Genomic DNA, 19611 nt, shown 5'->3' with positions numbered 1-19611 from the left:
TAGCTGCCTTTTGCTTTGTATCTTTTTTTCTTTTCATAAATATCCGATCCAACTGGCTGGGTGACAGAATGTGTCAAAATGAGAGATTGTAACACAAACAGCATACTGTAAAAGCAACCATTTATTAGAATGTCTTTTTTCCCCTCTTCTTTTTCTTGGAAAGCAAGTTACCTTCAATCCATCTATCTCCATTGAATGAGATTTAACAGGAGAGAGATTGTACTTGCACTCCCTGAACTCCTCCAGCTTTCATCTGTTTTTGGAATATGCTTGGAGAACTTCAATCTTTCCAATTCTGCAGAATCAGATCATTGCTTTGGAATTTTAGGAAAAGACACAGACATGATTGTCATAAACAGCCTTTATGATTAAGCCCCACAACAATGATGGTAATTTCATTGTTATTATTCAGTACCTTATTCAGTACCTTAGAATGAACACATATAGCCCTTGCCTTTGGACTTTTCCATTTGCTCCTCTCTCTCCCCCATTATCATTTTTTCCTATAAGATTCAATAAACATAATGAATAACTTTTCTGATTTACTAGCTTGCAATCATCTAGATAAGCATCACAACTTGAACTGTGAAAGCTGCAATGTTGCCCACTGCATGATGACATTTAATTTCTTATTCTGCTCCTGCAAATAGCTGTTTAAGTGTGTCCCTCTCTATCTCTGCAAATCTCATTCGCTGAACTAAAAAATTAGTTCCCAAAGAGGAACAAAGGCACGTGAAACTGCACTGCTTTAGAAGACTGGGTGTAGATCCTGTGCCAGTAGCTTAGTTATAGCAGAGAGTTTCCAGCTGTTGTGGAAGTAGGCAGACTGCCATCTGTGGACAACAGCAACCATTGAGGTGCCATTCTAATGTAGTGGTTTTATGCCAACATGTGGCATTTGAGGTGCAAATGCTACAGCTTCCTCATTAGAAATGACCTTCCAAAGTTTTGCCACATTTGTTACCCCAAATATAAACTCAAAAATATACTGGTCTGTTGATTCTTAGTTAGAAACATAATATTTATGGCTGTGTTACCAACTACTGAAAAGGTGCCTGACGTATTCAGCTGTAAACTAACGTGACCCTAAACCTAAACTTTCCCACTGAAATGGAGCCATCATCTCAGTGATCTCCATGGGGCTCAGAACAGTTCTCTCAGTGCTTGTTAAGCATATTTTATGACAGTGGCTCCAGACACTGGTATATCACTTATGCAATATCATCATGGTTTTGTGCAGTTAAGTGTTATCGATACCCTTCCAGCTTTCATTTTAGTTTCACATTTCTGATTTTTTTTTGTTTGTTTGTTTGTATTCTGCTGTTATTACTTTAGGTAATGCTTTCTTTTTCATCCATATTCACTGCAATGAGAACTAAATTCCAAACAACAAATCCTCATATTTCCATTTTCTTTTTTCATTTATTTTTTATTTTTATTTTTTCAAGGCCAGGCAACCAAAATTGCTTTTGCATCAAATTCTTATGAGAACTTTTCCAATTGATTCACACTTGGTCTTTTCTCCTCTTTTATTTTATTAATTCTCAACTCTGGCCAAGTATGTGTTTACCCTGGGTTTGTGACTTTTAAACTTCCTCCAAATGTCTGTAAAGAAAAATGTCAGCACAAAACCCTGCTCTTTTGCATCTGAAATGTTGAACGGGTACAGACAAAGACATTTCTTTCTTCGCTGCTATAAATACGATCTTATTTTTTCGGTTTCATTTATATCTAACAGTTTCTTTTCTTTTTTAACGATGAAGGATCTCTTCTCCTCTCTCAAGTCCAGTGTGTCGTTTTGGGTGGCTGTTAGGAAAAGGAAAACTGTCCGAAGTAGAGAAGGTTGGAGCAAGAGTTCTTACACGTGTCTTTTGACTTTGCTCCAATCTGACTGTGTAATATTGACCTTTTTGTTCAGCATATCTGATGTTTTCCTGGAGTATGGAGTAAGTCGTGAAATAGTTGGTGTCTGTTAGCCAGTGCCGCTGTAAGGTTTTTTTCTTAGTAGTTACACGGTGCTTTTGGCTATAAGTTGCTGGCTCTAAGTTGTTAAAGCTATAATGTGCCATTGAAACAAGTTGTTACTATTAAAGGCAAACTGCGCCTGTGCATTAGGGGAGGAGAACTGACCCTTGATTTTTAACCTTGGCAGTTCTTTCAATAAGGCTCTGGACTAGATTTGTAAAGGTATTTGAGCATTATCCTAGTTAATGTTTCTAGACCTCAGAGATTTATGGTTTGGAAACTGAATTTATTCATTTCAGTAAAGACCTAGAACTCTTATTTCCCTAACACCTGCTGATTTAAAATATGTAAAGAAATGCTGAAATACCTTTAAACCATTTGGGCCAATATTACTTGCTAAGCATTTTATTCTCTTAGAAAACAGTGTGTGTCTAAATTCAGCTGCCTTGTTAAACTTGGTGTACTTCTCTGAGACTGACTTTTGGCATGTTTCCTTCTTTGTTATTTGTGGCTGCTGCCTGCATAGGACCTGCTAACTAACCCCTCTTCCTGTAAGCAGGTGAGTATCACTGTCTGCCTTCTGATCCTCTCACAGCGCTTGGGCAGGAGACACTACACCATGCTGTTATAGAATCATGCCTCATCTCATTCCAATCTTTCATACGTCCTTACACCTCTGCTTCCTGGGTGAAGAAGGTAGTAAAAAACATTTCTTCAGTTGTGTTAGCTCTGCTATAGAAAGATGTAGTTCCTATTCAATTAGCTATAACCACTCTGTGGTTTCTGCTGTTGTCTCTGTAGTTCCCATTTAGATGATTCTGAGCAAAAAGACCAGAGGCAAGGTGTCTTTCATTTTATTCATTATCTATGCAAAATTTCTGGGAGAGACTTTTGAGAAGAGCAAGACTCTTACAAGGAGATTTTTCAGATGTCATGACAAGTGTCTCTGGTGCATTATAAGAGAGTAGTTCTTGCTGTGAGTAGTCAGGAGACTTTAGCTAGAAAGTTTCCTCCGTTGCTGGAGGAGACTAATAAATGCATCTAGGCCACAAACTGTTTATCATCATGGCACTGTGTACCATAAAACAAGTCTGCGCGATAGTATAGATTTTTGAATTTGTAATTAAAATCTCAAATCTGAAATACTGTTTGAAGTATATAACACAATGTTAGCCCACATGGAAAGACTGTAAAGAGTAATGGGATAACATGTAGGGACATCATTTTGTAGGTTGACAACAGCTCCAGCTGTTCTTGCTCCGTGTGTTTGGCTTATCCCACAAAAGCTGGTCACTACTGCCTCTTTGCTCTTCTTTCTCTGTGTCTAAGAAAACACAGATAGTCCACATGCAATCTGTTTTCCTTCAGTTAAGTTTGCAATCTGGCTTCAGTAAAACCTGAGGCTTCATCTGCTTTTGCTTACACAGAACTCCAAATGTCTATAAATATCTCTCTCCTCAATATGAGTTGGAGAGAATATATTTTTAGATGAGACTAGGCCACTCCTTGTGACCAAGGAGTGGGCCATGTCTGAATAGTTCAGGTATTCATGTCTGTTGAACCTTCAGGGCTGGGGAATTGAAACGGGATGGAGACTGTTATACTAATCCCTCCTGCATGGCTTTAGGGGAAGCCATCTGAACACTCTGCATAGCCAAGCCTTGAAATACACAGTATGTAGCCAAGCCCTGAAATTACTTTATTTTTTTTCTTTCTCCTTGGGATGGGTGCTGCATAATGGTAACCAGCTGTACTTGTCTGCAAACACTAGCTAGTGAGAGACAGCGAAGCTTTTAAATTGGGAACAAAGCACAGACCTACCAATACCTTGCTTACCTCTCACTGTTCAGCTGCCTATCTCCCTATTCCCCTGCCCTCCTCCCCAAAAACTGAGGAAATTCGGAAAAATTGGACATTTCTGCATGCATCCCGGTGTGCACTGCTTTTCTGTTTTGTTAGTTTTCTTCAAAAATGATAAACTTGCTAAATGTTCATTTTTTTTCCTTCCTTAGAAACTCTCTTTGATTTGTCCAGTACTTCTGTGTTTTCTTTCTTTCCCAGCTTGACACTCTGGGCTTCTCAAGCAGAAGTATAGTGTACATATCTTCGACTAATGGATTGTATCTGCTTAGAGTGCTACTTCATATTGCTCCCTGCAACACATTTGCATGTAGTTTTATGAATCCTTTGTGTATCCAGGAGCAGCACAGGCTCATTGTGGCTGGAGCATGAACTTAGATGGGAACTAACAGTATGAATCACTCCAGGGTTTACATTTAAATTTCAGATACTTGGGTATTAAAAAATCTCTTGAAGTAGGTTAATCGGGAGAGCAGTAAACCCTTCAAAAGCATCATATTAGGAGTTAGTAACTCAAAACCGACACTAACACAACTAACTAAGTAGGATCTGAGCTGAAGAACCTTCAGTCCAAGGCATTAGTTCTAGACATTGCACACTTGTCATAGTCTTACATTTTTCCATGGGTATCTGCTGTTAACCACACTCAGGGACAGGACACTGGACAGGACATAGAAGGTCCAACCCAGCATGTTTGCTGTCATGTCCAATGGAAGAGATCACATTATTAATTTGATGGATGCATTCAAAGCTGGATTATACTAGTTAGTTTCAAAATCTCAAGGAATGATAATATGAGTGTAATGAAAAGGCATTTTTAAAGAAATTCCGACAACAGCTAGCTGGGAAGATAAAAGCTATCCTCTTTTCAGTTTCCTCTGCTGATTACTTGGGAGCTATTATGCGAGAGTATCGCTTTTTATCATTACCTCTACTTCTGTTTAAGGAATGGTGTTAGAAGATGCAAAATGGAATTACTAAAAGCCAATCTCTAGAAGTATAACAAAATCTATGCCTGATATTTAGGCAGGACAAGGAGTCAGAGACATGTGGATGATCAGACTAGGTCTGCAATTAGTTTCTGTCTATGCTCTGTGTCAAACATCTTGGACTGGTATTTTCCAGGGTTTATCCAGGTAGTGACGTTGGGCAATGGGGATATACAGAAGACTTTGAGAAAAGCTGTTTTCTCCATGTTTAATTGTATTAATTCATTTAAAAAGAGAAGTTAGTTCAAATGTAGTCATTGGCGACTTAGTAAAATACATAGTATGATAAAGGCCATCTTTCCCTACTGCTTGCATCTTACATATAGCATGGATTAGATTGGTCTAGTGGCAGCCTTAAGAGATGATGAAAGGATTTTTCCTGATTGGGCTGCAGCATTTCAAAAACACTGTGTAACCTTTGCAAAAGAAACCAGCTGAAGGATATGCTACGACACCAGTGGGCTTTACCATATATACCCAGTTTTTCTGTCAAACTAGATTTACATTAATAATAATCTACATAATAGTATCACAGCTGTTCATAGAGTGAATCTAGCAAGTTAGAATCACATCCAGTATTTGGTGATCTTACAGATGATAATGAATGATTCCTGTCTGTCTAGTAATACAGGCTCTACCTACATGTTTTCTGGCCTTCATGCTTCCTTTTCTCATCATGTGGGTGGATTTGCCCAAATTAGAATTTTTTTTTCATCATACTGAACTAACTCTATAAGCATTGGGTGAGTAGATAAGGAAAAACATGATACTGACTGTCTTCCCCCCCCCCTTTTGCATTATACGCAGAAAGAGATGGGTTCAACAGAAGACCTTTACCTCTCCACACGAAAGGTGAAAGAGCTCTCTGTGATTGATGGCCGGAGGGCCCAGAATTGTGTCATTCTCCTTTCCAAGTAAGTGTGCTAAGCCTTAGCTGACAGTGTAAGCTGTTGTCAATGCAGAGGCAAGAGGGGAGTGGAATTTAACAAATGGATATGTACTTTTTCTTACCTAGATCTGCTGTCCAATATCTGTAGCACTTCAAACAAAATTATTTTGCAGCTTAATAAAAGCAAGTGCCTTTGCAAGGTGTTAGCTCTCCTGGTGTGCACACATGCACACACATCTTGTTTATTAAGCAGGTAGACACAGAAACCAGGATGTATCTGAACACATCATTAGAAAGCTATCGGTACTTATGGGCAGATGAAATGAGCTTGTTGGCAGTGCTTCCACTTCACTCTAAGTGATGTGTCTCCCATGTGGCTTGTATGTCATTTAGCTCAATTGGTTCTGTATCTTGTTTTCTAAATGTTGCTGTAAACATCTCCTTGGAATACAGCAGTGTTGGGAATGGTGATCATCTTTATCATTTTTGGAACTTGGTTAGAAAGTTGGCAAATGTAAGAAAACATTCAATAACTAGGTCTTTTATTTGTAAATTAGGCTTCGGAAACCATGATTCAACTTTGCATGCTCCTGTAACGACCCTATGTCTACAGATGCTGTAACATCAGGGCTATCTGTATGTTTTTCATGACTTTCTGCCAACCTGTCTACTGGGCTGGATATCTGTCACTAAACAGCAAATTTGTACAGGGACTGAACTACCTGAGAATCTTACGTTCCCTGTCAGGGGCAGGAAGCAAGACTGGGAAACCTGTGGCAGTACTGAGCATGAGAACTGCTCCACTGATTAGCAGAAAACGCAGCTTTGTGTGATTGTCTGCTCTAGCAAGGTAACAGTTAAAAGCAAAGCTGCAGCCAGACCACCAGGACTGGAGTGAGTTCTTTCCACTGTTTGGTGAAAACCGTGGAGGCACTCATTATGCTATGTATGTGGCATTAGCCTGCATGTCAGCAGGACCCCTACCATCCAAATCAGCGAGGTGGGAAGGCTTACATTTCTCTCTCTGCAGTAGTTGCCAATGGATGTTTTTGCTGGTGTTGGCAGCTGACTACAGGCTGGGGCAGAGGGATACTGAAGGTATAGGGGCAACAGGATTTTCATGCTGTTTGACAGACCTGTGAAAGTGTATTTGGGGCTCAGATTAAGTCATGTAAGCACATGAAACACTTCCTGGAGTGGTAGCATAATGTGTGCAGGTGGCTGGGCTGAGGAGGATCCAAGAAGGTGGTCCATGACTTGCTGTGACACTAGAAATTTAAATATCTTCTATCCCATAAACAGGAGCAAGTATAGGTGGCAGCAGCTTGCTTTTCACCATTCACCTCTTCTGTCATGCAAGTCTGGCCTCTCTTTTCCTAAGTAATTCTCTCTGAACAGTGAGAGAGAGACAAAGGACAGTCCCCATGATGTGTCATACCTCCTGTTGCCTCCAGAAAAGTGATCTTTGTGCACTAGCCTTGCAATTCAGGGTATGCAGTGTGTGATCACTTCAGGTGTGCCACGAAGCCAGTATGTGTTAAGTTGCTGGTTTGGACTCAAGAGCTGTAAAGCTTCTCCACCAAGAAATATTCTGGTCTTACTGTTAGCAGGCCTAACAATGCTTGCCAGTTTGCATTGTGCCCGGTTAACTTTGCTGTCACCAGGGCTATCATTAACTTGTATGGTTTCATGCTTGTCACAGATAACTTTATACCCAGGATATCAGAAGTATCTCGTAGCTTGGACCAGGATTGCTTCTCCTCCCCAAACCTCCCTTTCAAAGGCAACTAGAAAAACAAAAATCTTTGGGAACTAAAATGGCACCTCTGTATTCATGTCTCTTACTGCGCTTTCTGCTTACATGGATCTGTTGTTGAAGATAGCAATTGGGAGGATTGGCTTCAGAAGAATTCAAAAGAATTATAGAACCCCACTGCAGTTTTTTTTCATTATCCCAGTGTTTCCTCCTGTAGGCTAAACCCAGAGGGAGAGGTAGCCAAGTCTTCCCTGGTTGCTGCCATGTCCTTGCTTCTCCTGGAGCACACCTTACACATGTACATGTGGGTGTGCAGACACATGCAATGAGAAAATATTTTAAAGTGGTGACAAACAAAGAGAGTTTGAGCAACCCTGAGCTGCAGCCCCAGCTTTCAGGTTGCCACAGTATCTGCCAACAGCTGTTTCCAATTTACTCTTACTGTGCATATATCCCTGTAGTTTATTCCCCCTTTGTTTACACTAAACTGCCGTGTCCTTTAAAGTAAAATAGCTGCATGGGTTGGGTTTTCTTTCCCTCCACTACTCAAATGTTTTTGTTTTACTAACACTGTGTTATAAGGGGTCAGGCAGAGCTCATATTTCATATGATCCAACAAGCCAAAATCCAGCTAGAGTGAGAAATTGATGTCTCTTGCTTTGTTTCTTAGAGAAACTGGAGCGTGGTGGACTAAAAGGAGATGAAAATTGAATTGTTAATTATTTTTTGCTAACAGTGAGGAGATTCATAGGACTTCCTCCCTGTTCTCATCTCAATTTTCATTGAAAAAATAAAAAGCTTTTTTTTCAGCAACTTGATAGCAACATCTTTCAGTTTTCCTTCAGTGGAAGGATGTAGTAGTTCTTGTTTAATGGAACCTGATGGATCCAGAACCAACTTCTTTCCCATAGGCCAACTGTAAAGATTTGAACAGGCACAAGATCAGTTTATCTCACAGTGTTTCCAGTAGGCTATAATTCAACCAAGGCGTGGAACCATCTGTCTGTGGTGAGTCCAGGCGCCCACTGTCTTCAAATCTGGCTTTCTTAATGGTGTTTCCAACATACAGTTATTTCTGTCACACTGGAAACCTGCTATCCCTCATGAATTTCCTGATGTCTTCAGTTTCCACCAGGCTGGAGAATTTACTGTCAGACTTGTGTGGTCTGGAAGAGCCATCCCAGATCCCTGTGCTTCCCTGCTTTCGCCTCACAGCTGGAAACTTCTCTGACCTCTCTCACCAGTATGGCTTCTCTTTCCCTTCATTACTTAAATAACAGATAGTATTTTCACTGCTCTAGTGTTTTTATTGTACCACATCTTAAAATGTTCCTTACAGAACTTGCCTATGGCTTGTATCTCTTACTGTTTTGTTCTGTGAAATGCTCTGCAGAGGTCTGGTCTTATGAGAGACATCACTCACATGGAGCATGAAGGTTGACTGTATATGTATGGAACGTTTTTGGACAAGTTATTTTGCTTGAATTCCAGCAAAATGATTATGTCAGAGTTGTTCTGAGATGTATTTGTTATTCCTGTGGCCCAGCAAGTCAGCAGTAACCCTCTCAAGAGGCTGGAAACAGTAGGAATGCTAGGAGAATGTCATAAATACAGTTAGTAGCAGAAGGCTACACAATCTGACTAAACAAAAATAAATGTTAATGTCATAGTAGTTATATACTGTGAACCAGGCTTAGCAAGCGGCTGTACTAAAAGTTTGTGTCTTTCATGGCTGTTGTTTCAGACATTTATCAGTGAGGGAGAAGGGACTTATGCTTCCAACCAGAATACTGGAGATACCGAGTATTTTTCTCACATAGCTGTGCCTCCTCAGAATTTCTAAACCCTTTTAGTTCAAACATTAAGGGGATGAGCTATTCAGACAGTGTTGATCTCCGTGTACTGCCTGTGCAGATCCCCAGCACCCCATGTGCTTTTCTGCCATGTGGCAATACGCATATTTTACATATTTTAAGGCGGATTCTAAGTATTATGATAATTTGGGGGGTACAGATCGTATCTTGATATAGAAACAATTCATTGGACTCAGCATTTCAGTCCTTCTGTCTTGAAAAACATCAGGCAATAAGCTTCCTGGTTCCTGGAGGAATTTTCTGTTTTTAAGTAAATGTCCACAATAAATCCAGAGTATGATAATCCCCAGAGTTAAACTGAAAATATCAGCCAGTGTCGTTCTGTCTTAAATCATGAATAGGAAACAGTAGATAGGGCTGTGATAAAGGATGAACAACTGTCTCATCAATATGTCACCATCATTTGGGTATTCCCACATTTGGCCCTACTTGGCTTGGAAAGATGACATCTCAGATACTTCGTGGTAGGAAATTGAGAGTGTTTGGATGCAAAGTATCTTGGTCACTCATGAGCTTTCTCTGAATAAGTAAAAGAAAATAGAAGGCTGTTTCTTTATGCACTTAGCAAAATATTTTCACAATGAATTGCTGAAAATGCACTGGTAGATTTTTGCCCAATACGTTGATACAGTGATGCAAGTTGTATGTGATAAAAGTCCCCACCATTGTTCCCAAAATGTTACGGCATTATCTTCTACACTGATAAGATGTGTTGGCAGCTGAGATAAAATGTGTGAAGAGAGGTTTCTCTTCTAGGTTAATTTGCAGTTAGACCAGCCTAATGTTCCTGAATGCTTTTTCTGAAAGTAGAGAGGGAGATGTACTTTTCCTGCCTCTATGGGTTACCAACATTGAGTATTCCCAGAATGTAGCTATTGAACATCAGCCTGCAGCTTGGCAGTTGTACAGAGCCTTAGGAGAGCTCAGTAGTTTAAGAAGGTTTATGTACCAGTCACAAAATTTGGGATTTAATTCACTGGTAACCTGTGTGAAATGAGTTGTGGAGATGGAGCAGTCTGTGATCAATAAAAGCTAAAAATTGAGTGAACTCTACAAAGTGGCCTTAGGTAAGTATGTGGAGAAGTGTACGTGTTTGAAGTCATGCTCACACACGAGGAAGGGCAAGGCCTGTTTCAGCTAGCAGCAGCAGTGTGACAGCTACAACTGCTAGCATCTTCACAAGCCCTGTGGTTTAGTTCAGTCTTGGTATACATTAAAACCAGTCCCTTTCTCCAAAGAAAGAGTGGGAACATGGTACTAATGCAGCTGTAACACAATTCGAGGTTCTCTGGTTGCAGGCAGACAAGCTGCATTCTTAAAAGCTAAACAAGATCCAAGGAACAAACCCATGAAGTGACTCACTTTTTCATCTGTGGAGGGAGATGGTTAATAAGCAATAAATATTCTGTTTTGATCCATGGAAGAGAGGAATGAAGGGGGGAGGTTACTATGATTCAAATCAATGGGTATATTTAAGAAGGAAAAATGAGTGAGCACTGGGTGTCTGCAAGGGAAGTTGATGTAAAGCTGCAACATGTCTCCCAGGCATGTTCAGAGACAGGCTGCTGACTTTCTCCAAGAGGACAAAACAATAAACCACTTGATGTCTTCAAGTGAAGCTGGTGTTAAATCAGCCGAGGTGTCCTGGGGAGATTAGTGATGAATTACCCAGCAGAGTCAATAGAGATTATTTATGAAGCCGGAGGGGATAGAGGGAGGCAGCTTAAGTACCATATCAGAAGTTATTTGGTACTTGTTGAATTTTAACATTGCTCGAAGATGACTCAAGCAGTTGGACTTCCATACACTGCCACCAGATGTATGGGTAAGGGGAGAAGGAGGTATTCTCAGTAAAGATCCTTTCCGTTGCTCTTTTGACTGGTGTTAGGCTGCTCTTGAACAAAGCCACGGTCAATATCTGTGCTCTGAGTGAGCGTGCTGCAGCTGAGGAGAGAGGCACAGTCTTTTCTCCTGGTTACATTTATTTCCTAAGTTCTGATGCCAGGACTGTTGCTTTGCTTAAGAAGCGTGAGGCAGAGAGAATGCAGCTTGAATTGTACGCTCTTCTCAATAAAGTTGTCTCCAGCAGCTGGAGGAAGAGTACCTGGATCTGCAAAGCTTGTAAGAAAGTCATTGCAAACTTTTCAGTAGACACTTGATTTACTGAAATGTAATTTCTGCAGTGTAATTTTTTTGGGCTGCAATTCCACATTAATTTGCTGTCTGACCCTCATGAGTTTTAGGCTCTGAGGGATGCCTGTATTTAGTTCTAAATGGAAAGAGTTTATGCATCTGCTTTAGGTTCCTCTTTAATCACTTCACCTGTTTCTGTTTAAAAGCAGCACATCTGTTTCACATTACCACTGTCCATCTTTAAGATCTACTGCATGACTGAGCATTAATTTTGAAGATACAAGAAAAATCACTTGATTAAGAATTCTTTGGCCAGTTATTCAGCCAGTTTTTACTGGGAAGATCCCTGTTCAGTGCTGTTGACGCTTAAAACTCTTGAAATATGTCCCACCTCAAAGAAGCCTGCTTTGGAAGAGTAAGCTTGTTTTGCCATAAAACCTTCTGTACTTGTAATTGGATTGGTAATAATCGAGGATGCACACCTGCAGGCATCATGACCCCATTACAGGCCTGTAAGTGACTAAGTTAAACTGCTTCTCAGCAGGGGGCTGGCAAGCTTTCTGGTTCTCTCCACTGTGGGCTAAACCATCCAAGCCAGATGTTTTTCTGCGGATGGCTGGGCACAGAATCATTCAAGAAATCAAAGTGTTTGTATAACTGTCTGTCCTTGGGGCTCTCCATTATTTTTGAACAGATGATGTTTTCAAGTGTATTTAGTAATGATAAATGGCAGCAAACAGTGGAGCTTGGAATCCGAAGTCCTCAGGCTCCTGGACAGAATAGTGAGATCTGCAGTAATGTGAGCCACACTTTCTGTGCTGTTAATGTGCCTCAGACCTCTCTGTTCGGTCATATGTATTGAGTCTCCAAACACACACACAGGATCTATGTGTAAAGAGGTGGTCAGTGTACTAATTGTTAGAATTATTTTCATGGAAAAAAAGACACTTTTTTTTTCTCTCATAAATCTGGAGTGAAAGCAGCAACACCGTCACCAACAAAAACCCTGGTGTTCATGGATTGGCCTCTTGTCTTTCCTCTGACACACTCTGTGCCTGTATCGCAAGATACGAGCCCTCTGTGTGGAGGCCAGATTCTGGAAAATGTAAAGGTGCGCTTTGTGACGCTTCCAAAAGTGTAGGCACCAAATTGTCTGGGCATGTGTATATGTGTCTGCTAGGAGCCAGGCCCACGCCCAAAAATAAGCTTCTCAAGAGTCATGCAGTCACAGAGTTTGATCAACTCAGGGTCATGCAACCATAGACTTCACAATCCATGATTATTAAAGCCAAAAGAAACTTCAGCTTTCTGATTGAGAATGTAGGGTTTTATGCAGAAGCCCATGTACTGAGGTTTGTTGTTTTGATCTTGAGCGAAAACTGATGACCTAAACTAAAAAGTTTCCAGCCTTTCACTCTAAACCTTCTAATCCGTTTATTTCTCAAGTATGGCCTATTATGAAGGTTTTATGGTTTTAGCTGTTATCAGTTTGCCTTCCTTGTCAAAAGCAGACAGTTAGCAGTGGACAATTAGGAGCAGAGTGAGTAATTAGTTGAGGGGTGTAATATTTAAAAGCTTTTGAATTTCTGCTGATTCATATTCTAGTTTCCAGCTGTTGGTTGTATTGGGCAATATTAAAATGTTTTAAATTTCTCAGATTTAGTAATATTTCCTATTCATAAAAATAAAGGTCTTTGTTTTGCTTTTACATACAAATGTGATTCTATCCAAACGGCAATAGCAATGTGAAATTTGAACATGGAATATGTTAGCATGGAAGACAAAACATTCTGGCTCATGCATCAGCCTGTCTCTCATTTGTATTCACAATTTCTCTTTCTGCTATTAATTAATAATATCGATTGTAGAAGCTCCATGGAGACTGCAGACTTCTTTCCTCAAATATTTAGTTTCACACTTTCCTTTTTCAGTCCCCAAACTGAGATTTTCTTCTGAATAGTTTTCCCCTCTTCTGCTAGGGAGATCAATGAGGGTGTTGTGAGTGTGGGATGGTAGTATAGAATTTGTTGCTTGCACATATGTTTATTGTCACCTGCACTGAGAACCACCCATTAATTTCTGGCAGTGTATCAAACAGCCTCTCAGTGATCCCTGAGTCTGGTCTGCCCTGGGTTTCAGTTGGAGACTCTGAAGATTTGTTTTATCGATTCCTCGTTTAGTTGTAACTGATGACTCTTACCTATTGCACACAGGTATACAGGAGTAGGTGAGAAGGAGAATATAATTTTAACACCTCAGATATTAATAAAATAAGCTTATGTTTTTAGGGCTTGTTCCGTATTGGATATGAAACATGGACTTGTCTGTGATGTCGATTACTTTTTCAGCTGTGACTGCGAACAGAGTAAACTTAGCACACATAAACAGAAACCATTTTCTCAGATTTGTCACGTAAAGATCAGAATCATTACTTGTTACCTTGGGAGATCCCTTAATATTTAAAAGTGGAGGTGAAACATGAGCTCACAATCGCTTACAAGTCATGCAGATTTGCAGGGCTTTTGTGCTGTGAAAGGATGAGGGAGGTATTTTGATAAAGGAGGAAATTGGAAGCACTTTTGATCTATGAGGACTTGATTTTTGTTAATTGACATGTGTGTAGTCAGTGGGTATTTGATTTACTGAAGTGGATTAAAAAAAAAAAGGTGAAAAAAAATGAAATAGAAAATCTCAGCCTTTGAAACAGAGTTTCATGTAAGACCTTCCCACAGCTCTTTTGTGTTATTTTTAAGTGTAGCTTTTCAGATTTCCTATTTTCTGAACTGTCAGAGTAACTTTTCACTAATGGTAGAATGTTGGTACTGTTGAAAGGTTGAAGCTGTCTAATGAAGAAATCCGACAAGCAATCTTGAAGATGGATGAGCAAGAAGACCTAGCAAAAGATATGCTTGAACAGGTAAGATTGTAGTCAGCTATACCTTATAAGTAAATTTCTCACTGCCTTTTTTTCAGCCAAAGTAGTTGGATGTATGTGGTAGCTCTGCCAGTCTGTCTGTGGATCTGAACTGCATGTTGAAGCATGAGAAATGTTGTTTTCCTAGTGTCATAAAGCACGTCTCCCTTGTTTATCCCTCTCTACTTGTGTCACGTTGAATTTGATCCCTTGGGCTTTTGGATTTCAATAACAGTATACTTTTCCTGATGTAATATATGCATGGTTATGGTTGGTGTGGGGTTGCTTTCATGAACTCTCTTCTTACCTGTGACTTTTCTGTGACTTTTTCAATCACTTCCTTATACTGTTTATCTTTTCTTTTTTCTTAATGTGTTCCCTTGCCCAGCTTTTTCATTGGGAAGTGTCATGAATCAGATCGTGTATGTTGGTGGTTACAGCCAGGACTCTAACCTCCAACAAGGGAACTTGCATTCTAACTAGAATGGTTAGAAAGAGATTGAGAGACTTCTGTCCTCAGTTTGTACACTACGTAGCTTGTAGGGAAAGCAAAACAAAACAATTAAAAGACCATTCCCTCATTTTTCCCATTTATAGAAGATGAAAGATGATATTTTGATCAGAGTTGCATATGATAAAATTCCTTGGGAGGGCACAAAATGTTACAATTCTCACCTCTGTGACAAATATAATTACTTCTTTTTATGCAGTCACTGTTTTTAATCATATACAAAAAGCTATTCCATTTTGGAAATGTATAGCCTGCTTGTCATCTTAACTGAATGTTTGCATCTGCTTTATGAGTCACTGCAAACTTCTGATGCTCCACACCTTTGAGTACCACACTTTTGAGGGGTGGGATGAAATATTAAAGAAATGGTATAAAGCAAAATGCTTCTTGCAAGCAGGTTTTTCCTTGTGGGTGTGCACTGAGGCTGCATGCATGGCAGTATTTATAACCAAACTAAAGCACAGCTACCACTAGATATGTCAAAAATCTGTCAAAGTATGAGCTTTTAAGGTCAACATATGAATAGCAGCCAGTGTCAGATACGCATGTAGTGGCTTGGTTATTGTTTATTGTTTCCGCAGATTAGGGCGGACCCAAGAGAGAGATAGATGGGGCTTTGTGTGCATTCCAAGATACGCACAAGGAGTAGTTCACACTGGTTGGGGTGCATCCTGTTATTGTATGCACCACTCTACACTCTGCGTAGTGCTGTGGGAATCAGAGTTCTTTCTGTACTTCCCCTTGGGTAAGCTGCAGTCGTACTTGGCCTTTAGGATTTAGAAATGGGAAATTCCCCTTTGGAGATGAAAATGAATCCAGTAGGGTCAGTGAAGGACAAAGGCACAACAGCAAGCAGATATTTTGAAAAGGTCAGTTTTGTAGCCGCAGCTGCACTTGAAGTTACAGTCACATGGCTGAATCGAAGTAATGCTTCCCAGTGGTAACAGATAAAACTCTTGTCTTGGTGTTTGGTTTGTGTCTGTCATTCCAGCTGCTGAAGTTCGTTCCTGAAAAGAGTGATACCGACTTGCTGGAGGAGCATAAACATGAAATTGAGCGCATGGCTCGGGCAGATCGTTTCCTCTTTGAAATGAGCAGGTCTGTTCAATACATTATGGGAGAAAGCACTGAGGGCTTCTTGGAAGCACCTGTAATTGTTGTTAAAAATGGATCATCTGGCACTGAGGGGGAATGTGCAAGAGATTATGGGCCAACATTATACTTTGCATTTTCCAGAAGCCTTCCAATGTTACAAATGTTTTTCTTCATTACGCAAACTTTTCATTGATAATAAACACTCTCCATGCTGTCACTTAAGGACAATCCCCTGATGACAAGCAGAAATCTGTCTCCTCTGCCTAGCTTTGTTCACAGAAAAAGGGATTTCATGACTCCTATGTTTTGAAAGTAGTGGGAGTTCTTCGAGCTCCTTTTCACCTGCAACTCATGCATTCAGGCTCTCCATTTTTCTAACAGTGTTGATTAAGTAGAGTTAGGTGTTTGAACTATGTCTCTAATCCCTTGCATAGATATTTTGGGTCTCAACATTCAGCCATTAGATTATGTAGGCAGCACACTGGCCCAGGGCTTCAAAATATGGTTGAAGTTCAGTGCTGATTTTACTCTACCCTTCGTGTAGGATTGACCACTATCAGCAGCGACTCCAAGCATTATTCTTCAAGAAGAAGTTTCCAGAGAGGCTGGCAGAAGCAAAGCCAAAAGTAGAAGGTATGATTAAAGGCTCTGCTAGGAGCTGGATAAATGGGCAAGGAAGGTAAAAAGAGGCTTTTCTTCAAAGGAAGTGTTGTTGCATCCGTGCTGTGGTTGTAAAGCCAGTGAGTCCAAGACATGCAATGCACTGGGAAGCAAATTCTGTGTGATGCTCTTACGCCCATTGACTTAATAAAGTGTTGTTGTTGTTAACGTTGTAAATGTGACCTGACATGTGTCAGTGTGCTACCAGGTATTGCTGAACTGACAGAAGCTTCCATGGCCCTTCTGTGCAGGTCAGCCTTCCCTTCTCACCCCCAGTCCTTGCACTTCCCATCTCCTTGGAGCAGTTGGGTTAGGTGCCTCAGAACAGTGATGTTGTGAAAATGCGTCACTTAGAAGAAGAGTGCCATGGCTTCTGTGCAGCATTCCTAGTTATCAGAGAAGGAGGAGAATCTTCCACTCTGCGTTTCCAGATGAGCTCTAGCTTTACCCCTGTTCCCACTGCCTGTGTTTAGTGTGGGAGGCCCAGGAGAACAGCCCTACTCCTGGGGTCAGAGGAGTGTCCTGCAGAATGAGGAGGTGTATCTTCCTTCCAGTTGTCTTGCATCTGGGAAGGTGGGTGGGGGAAGGACCATCCATGAACAGACTACATTGTAACATTTACTGTGCAACAGTCAGATTGGCACTTTGGGCCTTTCAGATGATGGGCAAAAATATGTTAAAAACAACAATAACCTGCTTGTTTCTCGTCTCTTTTCAAGCCATTCTCCTGGCATCCAAAGAACTCATCCGCAGCAAACGTTTGAGGCAACTCCTGGAGGTCGTTCTGGCCTTTGGCAATTACATGAACAAGGGCCAAAGAGGAAGTGCATATGGCTTCAAAGTCTCCAGCCTGAACAAAATTGCAGACACCAAGTCCAGCATAGACAGGTAGGCTGAAAGGCCTCAAATGAGTTAGTAACTGTGCTGCTGCACCTCTTAACATAGTAACAGAAGTGAGTGTATTTGGTTTGGGGCTTTTTTTGTTTGGTTGGTTGGTTGGTTTTGGTTTTTTTGTTTGTTTGTTTGTTTGTTTTTTTACTCTCTAGACCATGTCTTATTTGGCATTTAGGTAGTGCTTTTCACTCTAACGTATCCTGAAGCATTTAAGATGAGTTAATAACAAAGCATTCAAATTCTGCCATTCCTTTGGACAGTGTACATCTGTTGTTGGATTGGGTTTCTGCAACACTATACAAAGATGACAAAATGTAGTATTACACTGGAATAAGTTTGGGAGGAGGAGGATTTCTATGGAATTTGCCTTTTATACCAAAGATTTATGAATATGGTTTTGCAAAAAAGAAAACACAAAAAAACTCTGACCACAGTCTTACATGTCCTGCAAAACATGGAAATATGTTTCTGATGCAAAAACTCGCATGAATTTTACCTACAACAGAACTACAAGTCATAGCTCAGTGAGACTGACCTTGGCTGTATCTAGAGCAGCTAAGGAAAATAGCTGGTTTTTATTTATTTATTTATTTATTTATTTTATAGCGGAGCTAACTGTTTATGGACATGGGCTGCAGGTCTTCATAGTGTTACCCCATGTTTTGCTTCATATCCCCATACTGGCTCTGGAAATTAAACCAACTATGACTGGGGAGAGAATACCACCCTCAAACTTCAGCAGTACTAAGATTTTCCTTGGAGATTTCCTATACTGCTTCATACTAGCTTATATCTTCCTCAAACTGTGAGACCTGCTGAGACCACAGCTATGGTGAAATGACTTCAGATTATGACAGAATGAATAATAGTGGCAAGAAACCATAGGAAATTCTTTGCTACCTATTAGAGTTTGAAATAACAAGACTCTGTTTTGACTAACATGATGTCCTTTCCATATACTGAGGCTAATACATGTGTAGCTAATCTTGAACTTTTTTTTTTTTTTTTTTTTTTTTTTGCCTTAATGTAGCTTGACTCAATTTTCCATACATTAAATGCCCTCTGTAGATTCGATTCTCTCTCCATGTCCCAGGCTCTGGTCTTGATGAAACAGTGGCCATCTGCTATCTTCCTGTCAGTTAACCAAACAGCACCCACTTCAAGTAGCTTTTACGGCTGACTGCTCTCTCTACATACAAAATTCACTGATGCAGAATTCAGCATTTATTTTACAATTCTTAAACCTGCTCCTACATCTCTCCTAGATCTCATTTCTTTCCACTCCAGCTTGAGCTGTTGTTTTTATCGGGACACCTGACTATTTGAATACAGCTGTTTTACTGTAGGAATCTTCTTTGCATCTTTGGACTTCCAAGAATCTTTTATTCTACTTAGTTAACTCTTATTTTCTTTCCCATGTTACCTCTGAGAAAAATTCACTTCTCCCTTCTTAGTTAATGTCACTTTAGTATGTCTGTTTATTCTCTGAAGTATATGGGAATAACTAGTATATCGTATTGTGCAGTGTTTTTTCCATTATACTATCTGTGGAGATGACTGGAAGCATACTGCATCCCAGAACTAATCAAGGCACTTGGGGTTTTAGTAGGAATGGTTCATAAAGGACTAATATATTTTAATCTAAGATGCTTTTCTGTCAATAACAGAGCTGCTAACTGCTGATCTATTGCTTATTTTCCGCAGTCAATTACATTTCCTGCCCAAATATTTTTCACTCATTTGTCACAATCTTCCCTTCCCTTTTATGACGAGCTTCCTTTTTTTCCTTTTTTTTTTTTTTAGGAACATTACACTGTTGCACTATTTGATTATGATCTTTGAGAAGAATTATCCAGATATCCTAGATATTCAGACTGAATTGCAGCATCTTCCAGAAGCAGCAAAAGTCAAGTAAGTCCAGTCCTACTGCTTATTCCCAGAGCTGAAGATCACAGTGATTTCTGTTAGCTTAATGATTATTTCTTTTTTCATTGTTGTTGAATGCCTGCAATGCCTTTGCTGACATCTTTGATGTTATTCAAATGTAGATCAGCAGGGAATTCTGGTCCAA

General features: G+C 40.1%; 1 protein-coding gene across 15 annotated transcripts in view; it reads left to right on the top strand.

Moving 5' to 3' along the window:
- The window catches only part of DAAM2 (dishevelled associated activator of morphogenesis 2), a 207324-nt gene that overhangs the window by 166642 nt on the left and 21071 nt on the right, over positions 1–19611 (top strand). For 14 of the 15 annotated variants that reach the window (XM_040697627.2, XM_040697625.2, XM_046938818.1 and 11 more), the window contains 7 exons: positions 2492–2524; positions 5622–5728; positions 14299–14383; positions 15883–15989; positions 16531–16619; positions 17366–17534; positions 19344–19451. In XM_040697627.2, the coding sequence (XP_040553561.1) occupies positions 2492–2524; positions 5622–5728; positions 14299–14383; positions 15883–15989; positions 16531–16619; positions 17366–17534; positions 19344–19451 (698 nt within the window). The remainder of the gene's footprint in view (positions 1–2491; positions 2525–5621; positions 5729–14298; positions 14384–15882; positions 15990–16530; positions 16620–17365; positions 17535–19343; positions 19452–19611) is intronic. The other variant, XM_025148874.3, reaches the window with a different exon arrangement.

This window comes from Gallus gallus, chromosome 3 (assembly GCF_016699485.2).
Source record: "Gallus gallus isolate bGalGal1 chromosome 3, bGalGal1.mat.broiler.GRCg7b, whole genome shotgun sequence".
Taxonomy (NCBI): domain Eukaryota; kingdom Metazoa; phylum Chordata; class Aves; order Galliformes; family Phasianidae; genus Gallus; species Gallus gallus.
Note: the sequence above shows the minus strand (reverse complement) of the source record. Positions and strands in the feature narration are given on the sequence as shown.